We start from the raw sequence: 24,134 nt of genomic DNA on the forward strand, positions 1-24,134 counted from the left end.
AGCTTCGTCCAGGTCATTCAACTCTCCAATCTAATTAGCATATTACAATTTTATTATTATTTTTATATATTTTATTTTCTCACTTAAGCTGCATTATGTTAAAGAAAGCATTTAAATATATATATATATATTTTATTGATTTTGTGCAGAGAGGAAGGGAGAGAGATAGCAAGTCAGAAACTTCGATGAGAGAGTCATCGATCAGCTGCCTCTTGCACACCCCCTACTGGGGATGTGCCCGCACCCAAGGTACATGCCCTTGACCGGAATCGAACCCGGGACCCTTCGGTCCCCAAGCCAACGCTCCACTGAGCTAAACCGGTTTCGGCAAAGAAAGCATTTTTAAAGGTGACCAAGTTCACTCTTCCCAAATATTCTTTGTGTATTTTAGTCCTGTGATATAAACAAGGAAGCTGACAGGTTGAGATTAGCCTAAGCTTACTCGGGAAGTAGTAATGGGTCTGCACCTGAAGTCTAACTTAGGATTCCATTACAGCCTATCAAATTCACTTATTCCTGCCTTCATTAAATTTAATATTTGATTCTCTTAAGCTATTCCTAGATCTACTTTGTGAAGAATAAACTGAAGTTTAAAAATAATAAGGTAAAATGTTGTGAGCATCTCATTATGAGAAGTTGAGACTTTCTTTAAAGAATTCTCTCATATTTTTTAACTGAATAAAATATCAATCATAATTTTTGAGCCAGGGAGAACTTAGTTCAATATATCATGCAGTCTGTAGTATTTTCTCATTCTCCCCCCCGCCCAAATGTTTAGTCAAGTGCCAGTCTTTGACTAAACATTTTCATAGATGTCAGTCTTTTTAGTAAAGGAATATTCACATGATTTGTTAGCTATTTTATAGATCAGGAAATTTAAAGAACTTTAAAATCATCCAAGAAAGCTATAAATGGGGAATATTTGCTTTATTTTCTTGTATCAACACATTCTAGTAAAGCTGAGTTATCAACTTTTTATGATTTTAATACATCTGTGGCATTTTTCTTAGGGACAGTAAAGCCCTGAAGGATGAAAATCTACCTCCTGTCATCTGCCAGGATGTTGAAAATCTCCAGTAAGTGTCGAGTATAACTACATAAATCACCTTTGAATGAGAGAATATATTTTAGGGGGACATCTCTTCCTCCTAAATATTTTTATTTTGGTTAAAATTTTAAATGTGTTTAGAAATTAGAGTAAAAATAGAATAATAGATATTAAAATTATATAGCTGCAATTTTATGAAAAAAGCATGTGAGCTGTAGATGAATTTTTAGTTTTTGCTACTTAATAGACTGACAACCTATTGTAAATGTACTTTTTTTTTTTTTTTTTTTTTTTTTTTTGTGGGGGAAACCAAAAGTGTATTTTTAAAAAACTCAGTTTTCTATTTTTTAAAGGAAATTTGTGAAGGAACAAAAACAGGTCCAAGAAGAAATTAGTAGAATGTCTTCAAAAGCAATGCTTAAAGTACAAGAAGATATTAAAGCTCTAAAGCAGCTTCTGTCATTGGCTGCCAGTGGATTACAACGAAACACTCTCAATATTGACAAATTGAAAATAGAAACTGCTCAGGTAAACTAATTTGAAGTTATTTTATCATAATGTTTTTTATTTTGGGTTTTGTTTTGTTTTTAATGGAAATAGTTCTTTTTTAAAATTATAAAGTTTATTACAACATTTATAATAATGAAAGCGTAATATGCTAATTACACCAGACATCCTTCTGGACAAAGCCTGGGCTGTGAGAGAAGCCTGGCTTCTGGGTGCCTGCTGGCAGCCAGAGGGAAGCCCAGGTCCCAGGTGCCAGCGGAAGACCTGTGCTGGCAGCCCGGGGAAGGAAGGCCTACGAAAACTGTATAGCTCATATACTTTTAAATTGTTATAATAATAGTTACTAGTTTTTATCTGGTGCATACTATGGAGGAGGCAGTATTCTGAGCAATTTATGCATATTAACCCTAAACTGGGTTTTTTGCTGCAGCCCTATGTCATATCTACTGTTGTTAACTTTCATTATATAAATAAGAAAACAGGCAAAGAGCTTTGCTAATAAGTGGGAGGAAAGCTTGGACTCAGATCTTGTTACTCTAATTCTAAAGCTTATTCTACTATTTTATTTTATAGAAATGTCTGTGGGCATAATTGTTATACAGGAGGAAAATAGCTGGATAGAAAATGTCTTTTTAAAACCTATCTGTTATTAAATAAAATTACATGCATTATAGGTATTAAGTTCTGATGACTTGCTAGTCTTAGGTCTTAGTTAATAAGTATGGTATTGCCAAAACCGGCTTGGCTCTGTGGATAGAGCGTCGGACTGAGGACTGAAAGGTCCCGGGTTCGATTCTGGTCAAGGGCATGTACCATGTACCTTGGTTGTGGGCACATCCCTAGTAGGGGGTGTGCAAGAGGCAGCTGAATCGATGATTCTCTCTCATCGATGTTTCTAACTCTCTATTCCTCTCTCTTCCTCTCTGTAAAAAAATCAATAAAATATATTTTAAAAAAAAGTATGGTATTGAGGCTAATCTTATCTAATAAAAGAGAAATATGCAAATTGACTCACTCCAGGACACAATATGGTCACCACAAGATGGCTGGCAGGGGAGGGCAGCTGTGGGCATTCAGGCCAGCAGGGGAGTGCAGTTGGGGGGAACCAGGCCAGCAGGAGAAGGCAGTTAGGGGAGACCAGGCCGGCAGGGGAGGGCACTTGATAGGGACCAGGCCAGCAAGGGACGACAGTTGGGGGTGGGGGGATCCAGGCCTGCAGGGGAGGGCAGTTGGCCAGCCTAAGACACATAAGCACCTTAAAAATTTTTAATCCTAACCTGAGGACAAGCTTAAAGAGGAAGGGAGAGAGAGAAAAGAATCAGTGTGAGAGAGAAACATTAATTGATTACCTTCCATATGTACCCCAACTGGGAATCAAACTGGCAACCTTTCGGTGCACGAGATAATGCTCAACCAACTGAACCACTAAGGCTGGGCATTGTAGTTCTTTTTTAATGTGGGCTTATCAGAGAGCTATTCTGTTCATAAGTGAAGTGATAATTTAAGTAAAAAAAATTTAAGGTGCTTATGTGTCTTTATTTTAAATGGAGTTCCCAGTGCACGAATCTGATTGCCCCAAACTGGCAATCCAACATCCCCTGAGGGATGTAGTAGTGTGCGAAGCAGCAGGCAGCCAGGGAGGAGCCCAAGCCTGGGCAGGGTGCTCCTGCTCATCCCGGCTCCCTCTGCGCCTGCCTCCACCGCAGCTCCATAGCACTGCCACAGAGGCCGAGAGGATCATGCCCCGGCAGCTGCCTCACGTTGGTCAGCTGAGCAGCAATCCCACTGAAGGAGCACATTGACCACCAGGGGACAGCTCCTACATTGAGCATCTGCTCCCTGGTGGTCAGTGTGCATCATAGTGACCAGTCAAATAGTCGACCAGTCATCACTTAGGGTTTTATATTTATAGATTCAAATATAATTGATATAACACTTGTTTCAGGTATATATTGCAAATCATCACCACTGTAAGTCTAGTCAACATCTATCATAACAAATAGTTAAAAACGTTTTAACTATTTGTGATGAGAACTTTTAACATATACTCTCTTAGCAACTTACAGATAGGTGGTATAGTATTATTACCTATAGTCATTGTGCTATACAGTACATTTCTAGGACTTATAACTAGAAGTTTGTACCAGCTTATATGTATTCAAGTCAACTATTGGAAAATACTTTGTGATGTTTTTAATAAAAATGTGTTTCTAAAATAGATATTCTAACCTATGATATTAAAGGAAATTCAAAGGCTTTATTGTTGACTTTCAAATTTCCTACTCACGAATTCTTTGGTTAAATGTGAAAAGAATTCCCCATGTTTTTCCCCCCATTCTTTTTTTTTAATATATCTTCAGATATGTTTTTTTTCTAGGAGGAAAACGTGCTTTTAGATTGGCGAATGTTTATACTCTGATTAAACATTACATGAAATTGTGGATTTCATATAGGAAATATGAAATTATATGAAAAAGGTCATTAACAAAGTAATAGAGGAAAAATTAAGATAAATGAATACTATAATGGAGTTCTTATACTGTTAACACTGGATGATTCCATTTAAAAATATTTGTCTAAAACCTATTACATACCATACTTGTTAATATAATGTCTTTTAGAGATAAAAATGACAACTCTAAAGTTTATAAAAGTCTAATGGGGTGAATAAAATAATAAAAGATTGGGTAGAGCCATGGTCGGCAAACTGCAGTTCTCAAGCCACATGTGGCTCTTTGGCCCCTTGAGTGTGTTTCTTCCACAAAATACCATGGCCTGGGCAAGTCTATTTAGGTGTTAGAAGAAGTTAAGTTTAAAAAATTTGGCTCTCAAAAGAAATTTCAATCGTTGTACTGTTGATATTTGGCTCTGTTGACTAATGAGTTTGCCAACCATTGGGGTAGAGTATAAAGGTGGCAAATGAAGATATGAGTCAAATAAAATTTTCCTAAGGGAAAAAAAACAATCTGAATTGAGTTTAGAAAATTTTATAGGAGCTATCAAAAAAAATGTGATCTAAGATTATTCTTAATTTTTCATATACAGGAATTAGTATTTTACCTGTAGTCTAGTGAATTACCAATTGAAAAAAAAAATGTTTTGACTCCCTTAGTGAAGTAGTTATTGATCTTATTATACCAAAACCTTTTCTTCAGATAAAGCTTTTCTGGGAAATATAAGCAATCCTGAGGTGAGGAGCAGTGTTGTGAATATGTAAATCAGCACCTTATGGAAGCAAAATCTTACATACATCATTTTGGGAAGGTATATAACTCAAGAGTTTAAATAAGCAAGGTGGTTAAAATTTTGGGATAGGGCAAGTGACAAGTGGTTTGTTGAAGACATTGCTGAGGCCATGCATTCAATGGACATTTTAAAATATATATATATTTTATTGATTTTGTACAGAAAGGAAGAGAGAGAGATAGAGAGTTAGAAACATTGATGAGAGAGTCATCGATCAGTTGCCTCTTGCATACTCCCTACTGGGGATATGCCGGCAACCAAGGTACATGCCCTTGACCGAAATCGAACCCGGGACCTTTCAGTCCCCAAGCCGACGCTCTATCCATTGAGCCAAACCTATTTCAGCTCAATGGACGTTTTTAAGTATATGTTATATACAGCACTTCAACAGGCATTTGAGATCAAAACACAATATTTTAGGGGAGTGAGTTATTAGGTCTAGTAATAATTAATGTCGTTTTCTAATACTTTTTTGAATCGAATTTATTTAAACAATACAACAAAATTTAATCAACAATATAGTTGCCGTTGTTTTCTACTACTTGTGCCCAACGCTCAGGAAGCATTTTAATCCCTCTGTTGTAAAATTCTTGTGATTTTGATGCAAAAAATTCGGTCAATGCATTTTTGAGGCATTCTTCATTATTAAATTTTTTTCCAAGAAGAAAGTTTTGCAAAGAACGAAACAAATGGTAATCGGAAGGGGCAATATCAGGAGAATATGCAGGTTGAGGGAGAACTTCCCATTCCAACTGGCGCAGTTTTTCAGCAGTGATTCTTGCAGTATGCGGTCGTGCGTTATTGTGGTGAAGACTTACGCCCTTCCGATTAATCAGCGCGGGTTCTTTTTCTCTTAAAGCTTGGGCTAACCTTTCCAATTGGGCACTATACACTGCACTTGTAATGGTTTGGGTAGATGGTAAAAGTTCATAATGAAGAATTCCTTTAAAATTCCACCAAACACACAACATCACTTTTTTCGCATGCAAGTCAGGTTTTGGCGTGGGCTGCGGAGCCTCATTTTTGTCCAACCATTGAGGCCACCTTTTCAAATTAACATACAGCACCCATTCTTCATCTCCGGTAATAATTTGCTCTAAAAACGGCAAACGGTTTTGACGAGAGAGGAGCGAATTGCAAATTGTGACTCTTTGATTACGGTTGTTGTCGGTCAACTCATGAGGAACCCATTTTCCAAACTTTTGGACTTTGCCAAGTGCACGCAATTGATTGGAAATTGTTTTTTGTGAACAATTTAAAGTTGTCGCAAGCTCTTGTTGGGTAATTTGAGGATTTTGCACCAAAAGAGCTTGAAGAGCTTCTTGATCAAAATTGGACACACGGCCTCGACCACTCTTGTCATCTAAGGAAAAATTTCCCTTGCGAAATTTCTCAAACCAACGCTGGCATTTTCTGGCGCTAACTGCATCTTGACCAAGAGCACTACAGATGTTTTTTGCAGCCTCACTTGCTTTTCTTCCTAATTGGAACTTGTAAAGCTTGCAGTGCCGAATATGCTCTTCATCCGCCATCTTCTTAGCCCTAGTTTTGCAACAAAAACCAAACCAAACACAAACTTTTTCAAGCAAAACTTGTTAATTGCACTTCACATGTTCTGTAGATACCACGTGTTTGAAGGTTATGTCAATACAAGTCAACGCCAAGCAAGATTTTAAACGAATGTTTAAAAACGACATTAATTATTACTAGACCCGACAAATCTGTCAGGTATGTTTCAGTACAAGGTGATGAGGCACAAAGGGTTCAAGGGGGTACTTACATCATCTATCCAGAGTAGGATACCTTTGTGTTGGTTCTTGAAACATACTTAGGTGTTTCTCAGGCTGGCAGGAAGGAAGGATAACGAGCAAAGCATGGAGGCATGAAATAGGCATGTTAGAGGATCTGCTAGTTTACTAGTAGGAGCACTGAGTGTGAGTCTGGGCCTGGTAAGAGTAATTGCTTAGAGAAGTAGGCAGGGGTCAGAGTTTTGAATAGTCTACTCTAGACCTCTCCAGGACATTTGTACTGAGTCAGATAGGATGGAAGAATGAAAATGAAGTAGGAAGAACAGAGACTTAACAGTTTGGCAATAAAATGAGGACAAGAGGTCGCTGCAGGAAATATAAAGGTTAAGATAATATCCTTTAAACAAAAAATAAGAGAAATAAGTAGAAGTTGAAATGTCAGTGAAATGATAAGAACGGGAGATGTAAGGGTTAAAACAGAATATTAACCTTGAATAACAGTTAACTAGAAAATAGAAATGGCATTGAGGACCAGTCAAAGGCAGTTTAAGAATGGTTGAGTGTGAATGTAAGTTTTTAAAAGATTAGGCTGCCTAGGTTCAGTTCTCAGGTCTTCCAGCTACATGGCCTTGGGCAAATTACTTAATGTCTCTAACTCCATTATTTACATCTGTAAATAGGGTAGTATCTACCTTGAAGGGTTACTGAAGATTAACCATGTTAAGTAAAGCCTTCAACAAAGTACCTGATATGTAGTAAGTACCCAGAATATTAACTGCTGCCATCATCAGCCTCAACATTATTAACTACTACCTTGCCTTTTTCACAGAAGTATTTTCTACATTTAAAGATTTTTAAATAGTGGCATAGTCTTTTGCTGTAGATGAATAAACTTCATGACTCCTACAGAAATTCATTGTTTTTAAAGTAAATCAGCAGCTCTCAGTTTATCATGAAGTTTGTTAAAAGTATAGTTTGTACTCTTTGGTAAGAGGTTTTTAACTACCTGAAAATGGGCTTTATCCATATTATGTTCTCACAGCATGAACTTCCAAGAATGACATTGTTTGAAGTTTCAAACCAGAGATAGTTGGTATTTTTAGCCTAACTTTTAACTGGTCCTTTGTTTTCTTTTAAACCTCTGGTATATTAGGAGTTAAAGAATGCTGAAATAGCTTTAAGAACCCAGAAAACACCGCCTGGACTCCAACATGAAAATGCAGCTCCTGCTGAGTAAGTTATTGGAGTTTTTAAAACAAATGTTCCTTTACACTTTAAAAAGGCAGACCAATATAAACAATATACAGGCTAAGAATATTTAGTTTACTTAGTAGCAAGCCTGAGTTAATAGGCACTTGACATGGATTTTTCCATTTAATTCTCATGATAACCCTATGAGGGTAGTTTATTATCCTCATTTTATTGAAGGATAAGTGAAAGCTGGGAACTGAGCTTTTAACTATTATATCATTACACTTCAATTACATGTTACTTTGGGGTTTATTTTTTTATTTTTTAGTAGAAATTTATGTTTTACTCAGGCCTTATTATATATATATATATATATATATATATATATATATATATATATATATATAAAAAAGGCTAAGTGTCTGTGATTGGATAGACAGACACTTAGCCTTTTATGACACACATTGACCACCAGGGAGCATCTGCTCAGCACAGGAGTTGCCATGACACGCATTGGCCATTTAAAAATAAACACCACAGACCTGGCACCCACAAACCAACACTTGTCTTCCCCCAAGTGGGACACAGGTCTCACCACTGCCCTGAAGTGACACCCCACCAAATTGCAGCCAACCCCATGTCGCAAAATACAGCCCACAGCCCAGCCCAGCCTGGAAACGGTCACGGTCACTGTGGGCACCAGGTAATGATGTCACGTAGCAACGCTCGGCTTCTTCTTTCTAGAGACTATTCTTGGAGGAGTTTCTTCAGCCCAGGAACCCAAATTGCTTTATAGCCAGGTGCAAACATTTTATGGTTTAACCAAATGTTCGTGAAGCGTTTTCCTGTGCCTCAAATGCACTCATTTGATCCTCACAGAAGTACTTTAGTAGGAAAATAGGAGACTTTTTTTTTTTTTTAATATATTTTATTGATTTTACAGAGAGGAATTGAGAGGGATAGAGAGTGAGAAATGTCGATGAGAGAGAAAACATTGACCAGCTGCCTCTTGCACCCCCCCCCACTGGGGATGTGCCCGCAACCAAGGTACGTGCCCTTGACCTGAATCGAACCCGGGACCTTTGGGTCCGCAGTCCGACGCTCTATCCACTGAGTCAAACCGGTTTTGGCTAACAAACTTTTTTTTTCTTTTTTTTAAAATATATTTTATGGATTTTGTACAGAGAGGAAGGGAGAGAGATAGAGAGTTAGAAACATCAATGAGAGAGAGTCATCGATCAGCTGCCTCTTGCACACCCCACACTGGGGATATGCCCGCAACCAAGGCACATGCCCTTGACCGGAATCGAACCCGGGACCCTTCAGTCTCCAAGCTGACGCTCTATCCATTGAGCCAAACCGGTCCCAGCAGGCTAACAAACTTTTAAACTTTTTATTTTAAACTAATTTTAGATTTAGCAAAATAACATGCAAAAATGGTAATAAGAATTTTTTCCCTTACTCTGCTCCTCTTAATATTAACATATTGCATAATCATAGTGTAATTATAAGAACATGAAATTAACATTGGCACAAATAATTTAACCAAACTACAGAACTTACTTGAATTTTACTGTGCTTTTTTTGTTCTATAAAACTATTTTCCATTCATGTAATAACCATACATGTGATAAATATCATATCTTCTATTTATATCCTTTCATGTTTCTAGAGATACTAGCTAATATTTTTCAAATGCTTGTCATATGCCAAGCAGTGTGAGTAGCACAGTAGTACTGTTTCTACTGAGATTCTATTCATATTGCATTTAGTTGTTACTGCTACTTAATCTCTTCCAATCTATAACAGTTACTCAATCTTTCCTTGTTTTTGATGACCTTGATACTTTTGGAGAGTATTCAATTGCTTTTTAGCTAATTCTTTAATTGTTTTTTTGTGTAGTTTTTTTTTTATGATTGGAGTAAAAGGATATACATCTATTTTTGATACCTTATGAGTTTGGATTTTTGTTTCAGTAATATTTGCACCACTTAAAGATACATTATATCTCAGATTAACTCAAAGGGCCCTACATCAATGGGCACTTGTATTTATTTGTTATTTTGAATATAAAGAAAATTATGTTTTTAAACCTTTTGATCTGATTTTATATGATTTTATATAGCTACTTCAGAATCTTGGTTCAGCAGTTTGAAGTACAGCTTCAGCAATACAGACAGCAGATTGAAGAACTAGAAAACCATCTTGCCACTCAAGCAAATAATTCACATATTGCTCCTCAAGGTAAGATGCTTTCTGAAGTAATTTTTTTATACTCTTTTTTTATTGTTTGTTTTTTTTTGTAGGAGAGGGGTTAAGCTGTTATTAAACAGTAAATACTCTAAATAGCTGCTGGTAATTGTCTTAAGCTGCCATACGAAAATTTTCTTAGAAGTCCTTGATTAGATCTTCATTACCTATAAGTATAAAATGCATCATTATGAATTATTATAAGGCTAACAAGGACAAGAGTCTTAGGAACTGCTCCCTTCCCCCAGATTCCTGTTACAGACATCCTTCTCTTAGTCTTCTCTCTGCTATTTTCTTTTATCCATGGAAATAGATATAGTTGTTTTTTTTTTTCCTTCTACACATTAACTATACCAAAAATTCGACTCAAATATAGAAAACTAACCGAAGCCGGTTTGGCTCAGTGGTAGAGCGTCGGTCTGCGGACTGAGGGGTCCCAGGTTCGATTCCGGTCAGGGGCATGTACATTGGTTGCGGGCACATCCCCAGTAGGGGGTGTGCAAGAGGCAGCTGGTTGATGTTTATCTCTCATCAACGTTTCTAGCTTCTATCTCTCTCCCTTCCTCTCTATAAAAAATCAATAAAATATATTAAAAAAAATAGAAAACTAATACTGATCGTATATATTTGTGTGATAATATAATTTTCTCTTACAGATTTGTCAATGGCTATGCAGAAAATTTATCAGACATTTGTAGCTTTAGCTGCACAACTTCAATCTATTCATGAAAATGTAAAGGTAAGTTTTTATTGCCAGTTTATCTTTCTGGATATCTAGACTCAAGTGGATTATTGGTTCACTTTTGGGACAAAGAATGTTTTGTTTTTATAAATATGTTTTTGTTGATTTCAGAGGGAGAGCGAAACATCATTGCTGAGTGAGAAACATTTATCTGCTGCCTCCTGTACGCCCCACAACCAATTAATCTCCTGGTTCATGGATCAGTGCTCACCACTGATCCACACCGGCTGGGCTGAAAACTCCCTTACATGAAATTTTGACCACTCTTTTTTTTTTTTTTTTTAAATATATATTCTCAAAAACCAAAGGATTTTCCATGATCAGATTTGCTGTTTGCCATTTATTTTCAGCTGCATTAGATTTCTGGACTTCTTATAGAAACCTCACAAGAGGTGTTTTTTTTAATATTTTCATGAGACATTTTGTTGAAACAGCCTTAAATTACCTGATCCAGTGAGGCTCAGTGACGTTTAACAAAATTATACATTAATTATGAATTATATAAAATCATTACTGATATCAGGTTATTTTGTGTATTTTATTTTATTGATTGATTGATTGATTGATTTTTCACAGAGAGGAAGAGAGAGGGATAGAGAGTTAGAAACATGGATGAGAGAGAATCATCGATGAGAAAGAATCATCGATCAGCTGCCTCTTGCACACCCCCTACCGGGGATGTGCCCGCAACCACGGTACATGCCCTTGACTGGAATCAAACCCGGGACCCCTCAGTCCGCAGGCCGACGCTCTATCCACTGAGCCAAACTGTCCCGGCTATTTTGTGTATTTTAAAAATTTTTTTTAAAATAAATCTTTATTCAGATTACAATTGTTCCTCTTTCCCCCCCCCATTGCTCCCCTCCACCCAGTTCCCACCCCACCCTCTGCCCTTACCCCCCACCCCTGTACTCATCCATAGATATATACTGTTTTTGTCCAATCTCTTCCGCACCCCTCATACCATTTCCCCCCTGAGAATTGTCAGTCCACTCTCTATGCACCTGATTCTATTTTATTCACCAGTTTATTCTGTTCATCAGATTTTTTATTCACTTGGTTTTTATATTCACTTGTTGATAGTGCGTATTTGTTGTTCATAATTTTATCTTTACCTTTTTCTTCTTCTTCCTCTTCTTAAAGAATACCTTTCACAAAATGACTGCACCCACAGCCACAAGATTGGCGGCGCCCAGGCCCCTTAGCCCCTTTTCATCCAGCTGGAGTCCCCTAGCTGAGTGTCCCTCAGCCCCACAGGGGAAGGCAGTTAAGCGTGATTGAGCCAGCAGGGGAGGGCAGTTGGAGGTGATCGGGCTGGCAGAGGAGGGCAGTTGGGAACAATCATACCAGCAGGGGAGCAGTTAGGCGTCAATCAGGCCAGCAGGGGAGCAGTTAGGGGGCTATCAAGCTGGCAGGCAGAATGGTTAGGAGCCAGCAGTCCCAGATTGTGAAAGGGATGTCTGACTGCTGGTTTAGGCCAGATCCCCCGAATGGTCCCAGATTGCCGAGGGTGCAGGCTGGGCTCAGGGACACACGCCGCCCCCCTTCCCCCCTTGTGCATGAATTTCGTGCACCAGGTCTCTAGTTTCATATATTCATTCACATATTACCAAAATCAACACAAAGCTTGATTACCTTTTCTTTATTCATTCTTGTAGGTGCTCAAGGAACAGTACCTTGGCTACAGAAAGATGTTCTTGGGAGATGCTGTAGATGTGTTTGAAGCCAGGCGAGCAGAAGTCAAGAAGTGGCAGAATGCCCCCAGAGTTACTACTGGACCCACCCCTTTCAGCACCATTCCAAATGCAGCAGCCGTAGCCATGGCTGCAACACTTACACAGCAGCAACAGCCTGCTACAGGTCTGAATGCATTCAAGTTATAGCTTCTTACTGTTAAAATGCAGAATATTTATGTGCATTTTTATAAGTCTTCCTTGTGTTAGCACTGAAGAAATTTCTATGAATACAATACAATCTAAAAATTGTGATGGACACAATTATAAACATACCTGATAAACGCAGGGTAGTCTTAGCAATAATTATATAGCAATGAGATATTGAATATTGTGAATTTACTTAATGTTATTTGCTGTATTGCTATAAATACCCTTTAGAACATGGTGTTTCACTACTGAATTACATTTAGAAGTAATAGATTCTAAAATTGTGATTGTATCATTTATTTAAAGTCAGATAATCCAGCCATACATTGCAGTTTTCATATATGATATATATGGTGCATTCTTATTTCTTCATACATAGTGATTACAGAATACTAATATTCAGGATGAAGTCTGTTTTTATTGACTTAAGGTGTGTTGAAGGCCAATACTTTTGTTTATATGTATAATGACAAGAAAGAATACAGGCCCTCTAAATCAAATTTGGAAGAAAGTATATGCTAAACTTGTTTATGCATTTTCAAAATGAACAAAGCAAGAGCAGAAAAAATGTTTTGAGATGCTCTGTATTGCACATTAATAAATGTGAATAGAAAGTTGAGCAGATATAAGTCATTGGTGAGATACTGGAATGTAGATTATTTTAGTCCTTGGTATAATTCCACTTTTAGAGAGAATCGTATTTGTGGTCAGTTCTGCAGTGTTAGTTTGGTCCTGGGTCTTTCGGAGATTGCTACTTGTCTTTTACTACTGAAGTTCCTTTCTTGTTAAGCTTGAAAACTTAGTATAGAAAAATACAGTCTTAATGGATATAGAGGTTTTTTTTTACTCATTCATACATTTTTTTTTTTTTTGTAAAGCCTACTATTCTGTAGCATGTATCCTACTGAGAGTTCCATATATTCCAGTAGTAAATTATAGTACAAAATAAGTAAAAAGAAAAAGAAAAAGTTATGTAGATTGCATTCAGGCTGCCTCTACAGGGAAGCATTCCCTGTTTCTCATTATTGGCAGTTTAAAAAATTGTTCTTCACATTTGGAGATGACAGAATTGACTTCCCATCAGTAAAAGGCTGCCGGTGGATTTATGCCTCTCACATCCCTCCACATTCCATGGCTGGACCCATGTGAATAGTGGCTCACAGAAGCACTGTATAGTATTCCCTCGCTGACTGGAAGGTAGGGTTGCATCTTCAAGTTATGGAGGAAAAAATCATTTTGGGATTGAATCCCTCTCAACCCCATAATTATGATCCTCAGTTCTCATGATTCTTTAACCAATTAATCAAACCAACCATAACCCTAATTTACTTTTTAGAGCCAATATCAGTCCTAAAGTAGATCAGATAAGCGTAAGTTTGGATAAGTGTTTCTTACACATTCTAAGTTAGGTTTGTAGGTTTTCATTCATACATTTTGGGCTTATGGATATATGAAGATATATGTTCATTTCTCTAAATATGAGTGCCTATTATGTGCTAGGTTCTGGGGATGCAAAGATAAACAGTATAATAGGTATGGTCTTTGCTCTCTGTGGTGATGGAGAATGTAGCTTAATTTAGAGTAATCATGTTGAGGAGCCATCCTATCTAATAAAAGAATAATATGCATATTGACCATCACTCCAACACACAAGATGGCTGCCCCCATGTGGACACAAGATGGCCAGCAGGGGAGGACAGTTGGGGGTGACTAGGCCTATGGGGGAGCAGTTAGGCATCAATTAGACTGGAAGGGGAGTGGTTAGGGGGTGATTAGGCTGGTAGGCAGAAGTGGTTAGGGGCAATCAGGAAGGCAGGCAGGCAAGCAGTTGGGAGCCAGCAGTCCTGGATTGTAATGAGAGGGATGTCCAACTGCCTGTTTAGGCCCGATTCCAGTAGGCAGTTGGACATTCCTTGAGGGGTCCCAGATTGGAGAGGGTACAGGTTGGGCTGAAAGACACCCTCCTCCCCCTGCACAGATTTTGTGTACTGGGCCTCTAGTTGTCTCATATGCTTTAATTTTGTCTGTGACTTTTGTCAGACTTTAGGGGAACTGACTGTTTTCTCTGTTCCCTGCAGTTTTGAAACCCACACAAGGATTTTTTAATCAGATGGTAGGAATTGTAACTTATCAACCTAAAAAGTCTTACAGTGTTTTCATTTTGAGTTGTATGAATTTTTAGAACTGAGACGCTGAACAATCATAACAACAGTTTTTCATTTTTTCTTTTTCCCTTTTGTTTTTCTAAAGGTCTACCAGGCTCCATAGTCCATTCTTTAATGCTTTCTCCCCATTAAGATATTAGTTATTGTAGCAAGATTTATGAAGTCTGTTAATGTATTTATTTTACACCCTGTTTAGAAACACCTCTATTAATTGCATTATGCAAATGACTTATTCCTCTGTCCTGTGACTTTGATGAATTCTTTTTAAATACCAGTAACAGGTTTTTAAAACCATCTAGATGAAGCCAGATAAAGCTTGTGTGCTATTTTTATATATCACTGTTGATCTGTACAAAATTTGAGTTGTTAGAGGCATTTTGCTCTTATTTGCATATGGAATCTTGACTTCATTAATGTAAAAAAGCAGAGAGCTTCTTGGGCTACTACCTTGTGAAGGTGGTTTTTGTGTTGTCTGTCTTTGATGTGAAGGTATGCACTTAAGTGACTTCTTGATTATTCTTTGATGCTTTTAATTAAAATGTAACAGGATTTAGATTTGTGTGATTTATGCTTAATTGCTTCTGAAGGCTGAAGAGAATTGAGGAAAAACCAGCAGGCTATTTATGTATGAAATAAGCATGAATACATGGGTAAATTACATGCTGGTAGAGTTTGAGTACACTTTTCTACCCACCGGTATTTCTGAAGCCTCTTTAAAAGCTTAAGATTTACATTAGGCTTTTTTCAGTATAATTTTAATTTAGGGTAGATTGTTTTAAGCTAATGTGCTGGGATTAAGTTTTGCTATTGTGTTTTGACACTTTTGAAAGTTCTTGATGTTTACATAAATAAGATTTTTCTCATGTGACTTAGCTGCTGTTTTCAAGGAGTGCTGAGATGTTTTGGTAGGAATTCCTACTTTCTAGCTGTTAGTGTAGGTTTGGACATTTAAGATGTAGTATTAAATAGGAGACTAAGTATTTTGTTTTAGTTTCCTGTGGTTTTATGATTTTTGTTGTATTTTATAACCAAAGGAACATTCCCTATTAAATCAGTAAGGGAAAATTTTCAAATTGGGGAAAGGCATTTTTTTTTTTTAAATATTATTATTTTAAGATATGACTTATTTTAGAATATGACCAAATTACATTAGGTATTTTTGAGTGGTCAGTGAAAATTATTAAAAATTTTAGCACTTTAGTCCTTTTCCTATGAATGCAATTTTACTTTTTAAAAGGTAGAACTTATTCTGGAAAATATGAATTAACAGTATTAAACTTGATTTTGTTGTGTGTGAGTATATTATACCATAACTTTTGTAAAATGTTACTCTACATGAAGATTTCACTTTGGGCAATCATTGGAATATATTACTACTAACTTGGTTTTGTTTTTGGCACTAAGGGCCTCTCATTGAATGAGTATTCAGATTTCAAAATAAACTTCTTGAATTGTTTACGTAACTTTTGCCTGAGGGATTTAGATTCTGCTTGCTAATAATGAAACTAATTTATATGCTGGCCAGAGTATAATATATATGCTAATACTTTGGCATGGGAGATATTTATTATGAGTCTTAAACTATTAAAAATGTTATACATTTGCCTACTAGTTTTATAAATAATGTTGCCTTCAGAATTTGTGTGAAGGTACAAAACTCAAAATATCATGTACCTGTTGTGCAATGGAAAGTCTTGTCATCTTTAGAGTTCTTTGTTACCTACATCCTGAATATCAATGATTAGAGTTGCTCTTAAAAATAGACCACCTCTCAATAAAAAGCATGCTATTTGAGTAACTCTTATGGCCTGGAGGGCTGAGGGCTGTGGTGTGCGTTATTCTTTAGGGTCTTCCACCTGCAGTGCCTCCTATTAACATGTGACACTTAAGCCTCTCAATGTTAAAGAAACTGGACGTGTGAATTCTACATAGTATTTTTGTTATAAATAAGAGTTAATATGCTTAGTTTCTTTTTCCTATAGTAACATTTTACAAAAGAGCTGCTCATCAGTATTTTTATTCTCAAATTGATCTCAAACTGGGTGTAAATTTTTAAAACTTTTTTTAAATTTATTTTTTAATAGTAGTATGAGAACTCTGGCTGCTGTTCTTATTTTTTATTTTCTGGGTGGAAACTATTTGAAAAGTCCAGTTTTTGTCCCAGAGTGGCAAAATGTAGTTCTTGAGTTTTATTTTTAATGCTTTATTAATTTACACTACCTTTTGAATATACAAACCTCATTCATTGAACAACTTGAAGGCTTTGAATTCTTTGAAAATTTTAAATTTTAATCTGTATATTACTTTGGCAGATCCCTCAACTTTGAGATGCACTGATCACTGTGCTTGAAAAAGACAAGACTGAAGATTGTACTATGAAATTTATTGAAAAGTATTCATAAATTATTTATCAAATGAGAGATTTTTAGATTTTTGTAGTCTGCTTAGTTTTAAAAGGATATAGTTAAAAATGAGAGGCAAGTTTAATGCTATTCTTGCCAAACAAACTCAGCTAAAGTCTTTCAAGTAACAAATGGGAAAAGGATGACTAATCTGCATCTGAGTACATTTTCCAAAATGTTGCAAAGAAATTTCTGAATTGAAATCTTGAATGTATTGAATCTGTCAAGGTACACAGCAGTGCCTTTGTAAATGTTCATTATCTATCTTATTTAATCAGGTGGTAAGTGGTGTAATGTAGCACAGAGCTTAACAATAGGACTTAAGTATCACTTTTTGTGAACAATTTGGAATTGTCATGTTACTGTGTAATTGATTTGCTTTAAAATGAACAATAAATTTAATAAAATAAAACACTGTCTTGTTTTTTATCTACTTACTGTATATATATGATTTATATTTCATTAAAAAGATCATGCCTAGTTTTTTGGGTACTTACTCTTATGAAGTAACATGATAGTTTTGCCATGTTAGCCTCAGTCTCTTTTGATCAATTGAGACTTGACTCTAATGAAAGGAGCTTGTTTTCAAAAGAAAAAAGTAAAAAACCTTTACTGATTACACCAACTAATTTTATCAGAAAGCAAGTGGGGAGATCTAAAATAATTCTAAAAACTATGAAAGAACTATAATTTACAATACATTAAAGATTTCAAATTATTTAGCAGGTTAAACTAACATTCATCTTTCAGTGCAGTAACCTCTTAATTGTCTAGTGTGAACTAGTTAATTTAAAAAAAATTTTTTGGATAAGTAAATCAGTTGAGACAAATAAATTAGGCTGGGGAGACATCCTGAAAACTAAGTTTAGCAAATAGAATTTGTTTCAAGTTATTACTGTTCATTTTAAAAACAATTTCTTAAAACTTTAATCTTGAAAGAGTAAGGCAAATTTGTTTTTCCCCCCTCCCATTTTTTTTATTTTTTTTTATACCAGGGCCACAGCCATCTCTGGGAGTTAGTTTTGGAACGCCATTCGGCTCAGGTATTGGCACTGGCTTGCAATCAAGTGGCTTAGGTTCTTCAAACCTTGGAGGTACACTTTAACTTTTCTAATACTTGCATTACACTATTATACATTTGAATTGATACTAGCCTGTAAAAAATTTCTAAGAGGATCTATTTTGGAAGTTAAGTTTCCATATACCAAAAACAAAAACAATTCTCCAAACATAATCTGTGCTGTCTAATATTATACTTACAACCTAAGAAATCATTTTATCTGTGAATAGTGAATATTAAAAAGTATTAAAATTAAATGGCAGGGATGGTCTTATATTCAACATGATATGCTAAAATTTGAACTTGAAAATTATTTAGTTTCAATAAATTTAACTTAAAAAAATTAATAGTCTTAACATAATTTGGAGTCCAAACTACTTCTGTCACCTAATCATACAGTCACCTAATCATTACCTTTTTCTGAAAACGGACATTTTAAATGGGGAAATAATTTAATTGTATATTTGAACAGCTCAACTTCTTTTGGTATATTTGCCTATGCACATATTTGTATACATAGCAATTGCATTTATTTTAATAGTTTCATAAGTTAATTCTAATTAGTAAGGTAAGTCTGCAAAAACATGCTAAATGCATTCATAATTACCTGATCTGGATGATTAAAAATTGATTGTGTTTTATGGAGCACATTGTCATATAATGAATAAGGTTTCATTATTTCCACTAAACTGTACATCTATAATAATAAAAAGGTAATAAGCTAATTAGACCAAACTTCTTCCATATGTCCTCTGGACAACCTGAATGAAGCAGGGCTGTGAGGGAAGCCCAGGTCCCGGGTGCCAGTGAGAAGCTGGTGCCGGCAGCTGGGGGAAGGAAGGCCTCCTCTTGCATGAATTTCATGCATCGGGCCTCTTATCATCATAAGAGGGGACGTTTATAAGCTATTATGACTTTATTTAGTAGACCTTATTAGGAATTACTAGAATTATAATAGCATAATTCTTACTGTCTATAATCCAATTTGCCATCATATTTCTTAGAGTTAGAGGCAGTAAAACTATCAAACTCAATATTTTAGATTATGAAGTAGCCTAAAAAGAATTTGAAAATTTTTTAAGCACTTGGCTTTTAGCAGAATGAAAATGAGTCTTCTAGCAAAATCTCTTGGGATTTATATAATGAAAAATATTTTTTGAATTGTGAGTATCCTATTACTAAGACAAAACATGATGATTCCCCTCCCATTTTCTCATTACATTCGTTGATGCTATGATAACAGCCTATTATTGATTATTATGTAGTTATGCAGTTTTTCAATGGCAAAGTGAAAATGTTTGGGTAAAAAAGCAGAGTAAAATGACCTTGCAGTACTCTGTGTTTAAATTACTATGAACGTCATGCTTATTATAAATGTAACCTTTTTTTTCTTCATAATGAAATATCCCCAAGTAGATCTGTTTATTTCTGTTTGACTAAAATCATGTTTGAATGATTACTAAAATTTCTAGTTCATTGGAAAGGATCTTGAAAAAAAAAATTTACTAATGGGCCATAAACTTAGTCTAAATACATATAAATGTTTTATTTCAGAATTCATCTGGTTCTTTCCCAAGAAGTCTTAGGCAAAGGTGTAAATAGCAGATATCCTTCATAAGGCTATATGTTTTCAACACTGTATTTATTAGACCTTTTGATAATTTGGGATTTTACTTTTTAGTATCCTTTAACCTGTGTTTTACATGCCATTGTATATTTCTCTATTGCCCTTCCACTAGGATTTGGAACTAGCTCTGGTTTTGGATGCAGCACCACAGGGGCCTCCACATTTGGATTTGGAACAACAAATAAACCCTCAGGAAGTCTTAGTGCAGGTTTGTGTGTTTCAGTCTGAATTTCAGACAAATTTTATGGTACAAAGTATTTAATTTAAAAGCATAAGTATTGTTATTTCCAGTACCCAAAAAAGATCCCTGGCTTAGATTCTGTTCTCTGGAAGATGTATGCAAGCCTAATCATACAGCTTTATCTCATAAGCTAAATGTCGGGTTTATAAAATATTTCTAACAACACTTAACTAGTTTGATAAAATCAATAATTATGTCCTTTCTTAACTAAGAGATTCTTTGAACCCAAAGACTAGCTTCATGATTAAACAGTTTTCTTCATTATTATAAAAATGAACCCATTTGGGTTTTAAGTTTTAACCCAGTTTTTATCATTCATTCAGGAGAATGATTTTTCTTCCAAAGAGATCTTTAGTTATTACATTCCATCTTACAATTGGCTGCTTTGTTCGTTTTTTGAAATAGATATAATCTTCTAACTCTTCCAGTAAAAAATTCCAAAAACTCTCTACTTTGCATTTTCTGTATATTTGTAAATAATGACTTATTTTTTATGTGCAACATTCAGTGATAAAAAGTAGGTCTAATTAATGATGTAATGTCAGTTAAATTGTGTTGAAATTGAGGAAATTTGAAGCGAATTCTATTTAATATTAAATAGCGTCTAAAATAAACAGTTTCAACAGAGTAAGATAGTAGAATTCAGTGGTATCAGAATTATAAATATGTTAACTAGACAGTAATAGAATTTGCTCTTAATTACACAGGGTTCTTACAAAATCAAAACAATAGGTATTACTTGGTGGTGTATTGTGCTAAAAATTGTGGGTTGTTATTTTCTTAAAGGACTTATAATTGCAAGCGTGGGTCCAAATGTTGTGAAAGCATCTTTAACATGTTGATAAAATGTTTCTGGAGGAGCTGAGAAGGAAGGCACCTTGCATATTGAATTCCCCGGAAAGTGGCAGTTTTAGTTATTTGTACTAACACTTCTCTTTTGACCTGGATGACTAAACTTCTGTCCCTATTGGTGCCACTTAGCTATTTTTAAAATTGTTTTCCTATAAAATTTTGTGTTAGAAATTTAGGGCCATATGATAGGTACTATTTCTATAGATTATATATTCTTGTAGCTAGAACTTTGCCTCTCATCCGTACTTTTTATATTTGTTTTTGTGACTTAACTTCTGATATGAATATTCTTTTCCCTAACCATAAGGCTTTGGCAGCTCAAGTACATCTGGGTTTAACTTCAGCAATCCTGGCATCACGGCATCAGCTGGTTTGACATTTGGGGTGTCCAATCCTGCCTCTGCAGGTTTTGGAACCGGAGGACAACTTCTTCAGTTGAAGAAACCTCCAGCTGGAAACAAAAGAGGAAAAAGATAAACATATGGGTAGAAGTGTTGAGAGAATCCATTGCACCGTCATTTATTCTGAGTCTATTTTTCTAAAATTGATGCAGTAATTTAATTGCATACCAAGATATTTCTAAAAGTTTTGATATTTTTCCCTACTCTGGAATTTTAACTTCGTTCTGATTTGCCCTGTTAACTTCTTTTTTCTTGTGAATTTGAAAGCCAGTTGTATATTTTTCTTTATTTTGATTCTCAGTATATGAAATGTTCTGATTACATCGCTGGTTGGTAACACCTCTTGAACCTTGTGTTAATAGCAATGTTTTTGTTGATACAGTTTACATTATGTGAATATATGCACCTGTGTTTCTTATATAGGTGGTATGAACTCTAGGACCGAATCAGTTGGTTTCTTGATAAAGGTCTTTTAAACTACACTGCAGGGCATCTTGTGAATATGTATATAAATACATACAGAATACACACAATTGTGTGTGCATATAAAATATATATTTACAGACCTACAACTTTTGCCTCAGACTGTTCCCCTTTTCTAAGGGTATTCCATTTTTCACCTTTGCAGCTTCAAATTCTCAGTGCTTGTAGGATGATGAGCTAGAAGTATCAGGTCATTGCAGTTATTTGCTTAAAGACTTAATGAAATGGTTATTGTTGTAAATATTTGACCTACTCAAAGGCCCTAGTCTTTTCCATACTCATTTCCCACCTTAACCTTTAGCAGCTACTCTAGATGAGGGATGCTGTAAAATTTGTTGAACAGATTTTAACAGGTTTTATTATCCTATACGTCCTCATATTGCTATATGAGATGTTTTTTTCATATCTGAGATGAACCTTCAAGAGCATATTTGAACTCCAGACTGGTGTTCTGGGAGCAAAGAGCTATTAAGCCAAATTGATTCTATGCAGGTGAAGGATGCACTATAATTTTAGTGGCAACTTTTCTAGCTATTCCAATACAGAGTTCTTTCCTATAGGGCTATTGATATTGACACCAAATGGAGCGGCTCATCAGCCTCTTAATGTCTTAAGTAAGTGCTTAATTTGGAATAGAGAAACAATATATTTTAAGGGAAAAAAAAGTATTCTTTGTAGCAACTATAAACTATTCCCCTGTTTTAACAGCTCCAGGTAATAATACATAGGCGTGTCAGGTTGCATCTGTGTAATATTTGTCTTTATTAGTACTAGTGACATAGAGTGGGTGAAAAGAGAGCCCTTGGAAAGAGAGTGGCCTTGGCCATGATTTCAGACAGAAACCATTAGGTAGACCTATGTATCTTTCAATTACAGTTTTCAGGCGGGATGTTTTAATGAACATGGAATTTCATTAAAAATAATTTAATTTTTATATAGACGGTTTTGTACATACTGTGCATTAAGCAAATATTTTCAGAAGCATTTCACCAAGGTACCTTTTTTCTAAAATAAATACATAAATATGTGTGTGTATACACACATGCATGCACACACAAACACATACTTGTAGTAGAATGTTAGGTTTGATTATAAAAGTATTGTCAAATCTGTTTTATTTATCTGCATATAGCAATTGAACTGAATGTGGCTTTTTAGAACTGAAATTTTTGCACCTTGATGCATTAAAATAAGGAAAATGCTAAGCTCTGAAGCTGTTTTTATTTTGCACTATTCTCTAATACTGCAATCTCCAGAGCCAGATTTTAAGGAAGGTTAGGGAAATGTGATTTTGTGTTTTGAATTACTGTCAGAATTAAATACACAATTAGAACAAACTTTTTTTTACTGCAAAAATTAAATATTTACATTTTTTGTTTTTTTCTTTATATATTTTACATTTTAATGGGCTGGAAATTTGTAACAGATCAGTTTATGAGAGGAGTTTTAACATGTCATTGTCTCCATTGTCTTCACTTTGTCCAGAGCCTTTCATCAAGTAAACAATAAAATTTATTGTGTCAGTTGCTTTAAATCTTTGTAGGTATTAGTTGTTCCTAACATGTAATTTTCTCATTGTTGCTCTTTTATTCTCTTTGGTCAGTTTTTAGTGTTTTCACAGACTTGTACATCTTGCCTTAAAAATGTACTAATAAAGACTGAATACAGAAAGTAAGTTTGAGTAAAAAATAAAAGTCCCCTTCAACCCCGAGGTCCTAATTCCACTTTCTTCCCCAGAGTATTCACTCCTTAATGGTTTGGTATATATTCTTTCATTTTTATTTATTTATTTTTTATTTTTGGTATATATTCTTTTAGACTCTTTAAAAAAAACAAAACTAAAAAAAACCAAGAACTTTTTTTCAACATGTTATTGTTCTATTTCTCTTTTTTATATCTCTCATTTTCTCATTCTCTTAGATTCTTTTTCTTTTTTAACAAATGGGTTAAAAATTTATGTATTCTGTGACTTTCCCCCCTTTTAATGCTATATCATAAACTTTTTCCTGTCAGTCCTTGCAGATTTATTTTTTATGTACTATTCTGTAGCATGGATGTAGAATAATTTATTCCAACTAATACCTGTTGGTAGGCAGTTAGGTTCTTTCCAGTATCCTATATAATAAAAAACTAATATGCAAATAGACTGAATGACAGAACAACTGGTTACTATGATGTGCACTGACCACTAGGAGCAAACACTCAATGCAGGTGCTGCCCCCTCGTGGTTAGTGCGCCAAAAAGCGGGCCAACAAGTGCAGTGGTGGTGGGAGCCTCCCACCTCCGGG

At 35.4% G+C, this 24,134-nt stretch overlaps 1 protein-coding gene across 5 annotated transcripts in view; it reads left to right on the forward strand.

Moving 5' to 3' along the window:
• Positions 1 to 23,377, forward strand: part of NUP58 (nucleoporin 58) — a 54,996-nt gene extending 31,619 nt beyond the window's left edge. For 3 of the 5 annotated variants that reach the window (XM_045588448.1, XM_045588451.1, XM_036458789.2), the window contains 9 exons: positions 1,011 to 1,076; positions 1,402 to 1,576; positions 7,703 to 7,782; positions 9,866 to 9,984; positions 10,647 to 10,729; positions 12,391 to 12,592; positions 18,178 to 18,276; positions 19,982 to 20,077; positions 21,270 to 23,377. In XM_045588448.1, the coding sequence (XP_045444404.1) occupies positions 1,011 to 1,076; positions 1,402 to 1,576; positions 7,703 to 7,782; positions 9,866 to 9,984; positions 10,647 to 10,729; positions 12,391 to 12,592; positions 18,178 to 18,276; positions 19,982 to 20,077; positions 21,270 to 21,439 (1,090 nt within the window). In that variant the 3' untranslated portion in view covers positions 21,440 to 23,377. Of the gene's footprint in view, positions 1 to 1,010; positions 1,077 to 1,401; positions 1,577 to 7,702; positions 7,783 to 9,865; positions 9,985 to 10,646; positions 10,730 to 12,390; positions 12,593 to 17,092; positions 17,595 to 18,177; positions 18,277 to 19,981; positions 20,078 to 21,269 lie in introns of those variants that run through there. The other 2 variants (XM_045588450.1, XM_045588452.1) reach the window with 2 other exon arrangements.
• Positions 23,378 to 24,134: the final 757 nt, after the last annotated feature.

This window comes from Pipistrellus kuhlii, unplaced genomic scaffold, assembly GCF_014108245.1.
Source record: "Pipistrellus kuhlii isolate mPipKuh1 unplaced genomic scaffold, mPipKuh1.p scaffold_m20_p_3, whole genome shotgun sequence".
In the NCBI taxonomy this organism is placed as follows: domain Eukaryota; kingdom Metazoa; phylum Chordata; class Mammalia; order Chiroptera; family Vespertilionidae; genus Pipistrellus; species Pipistrellus kuhlii.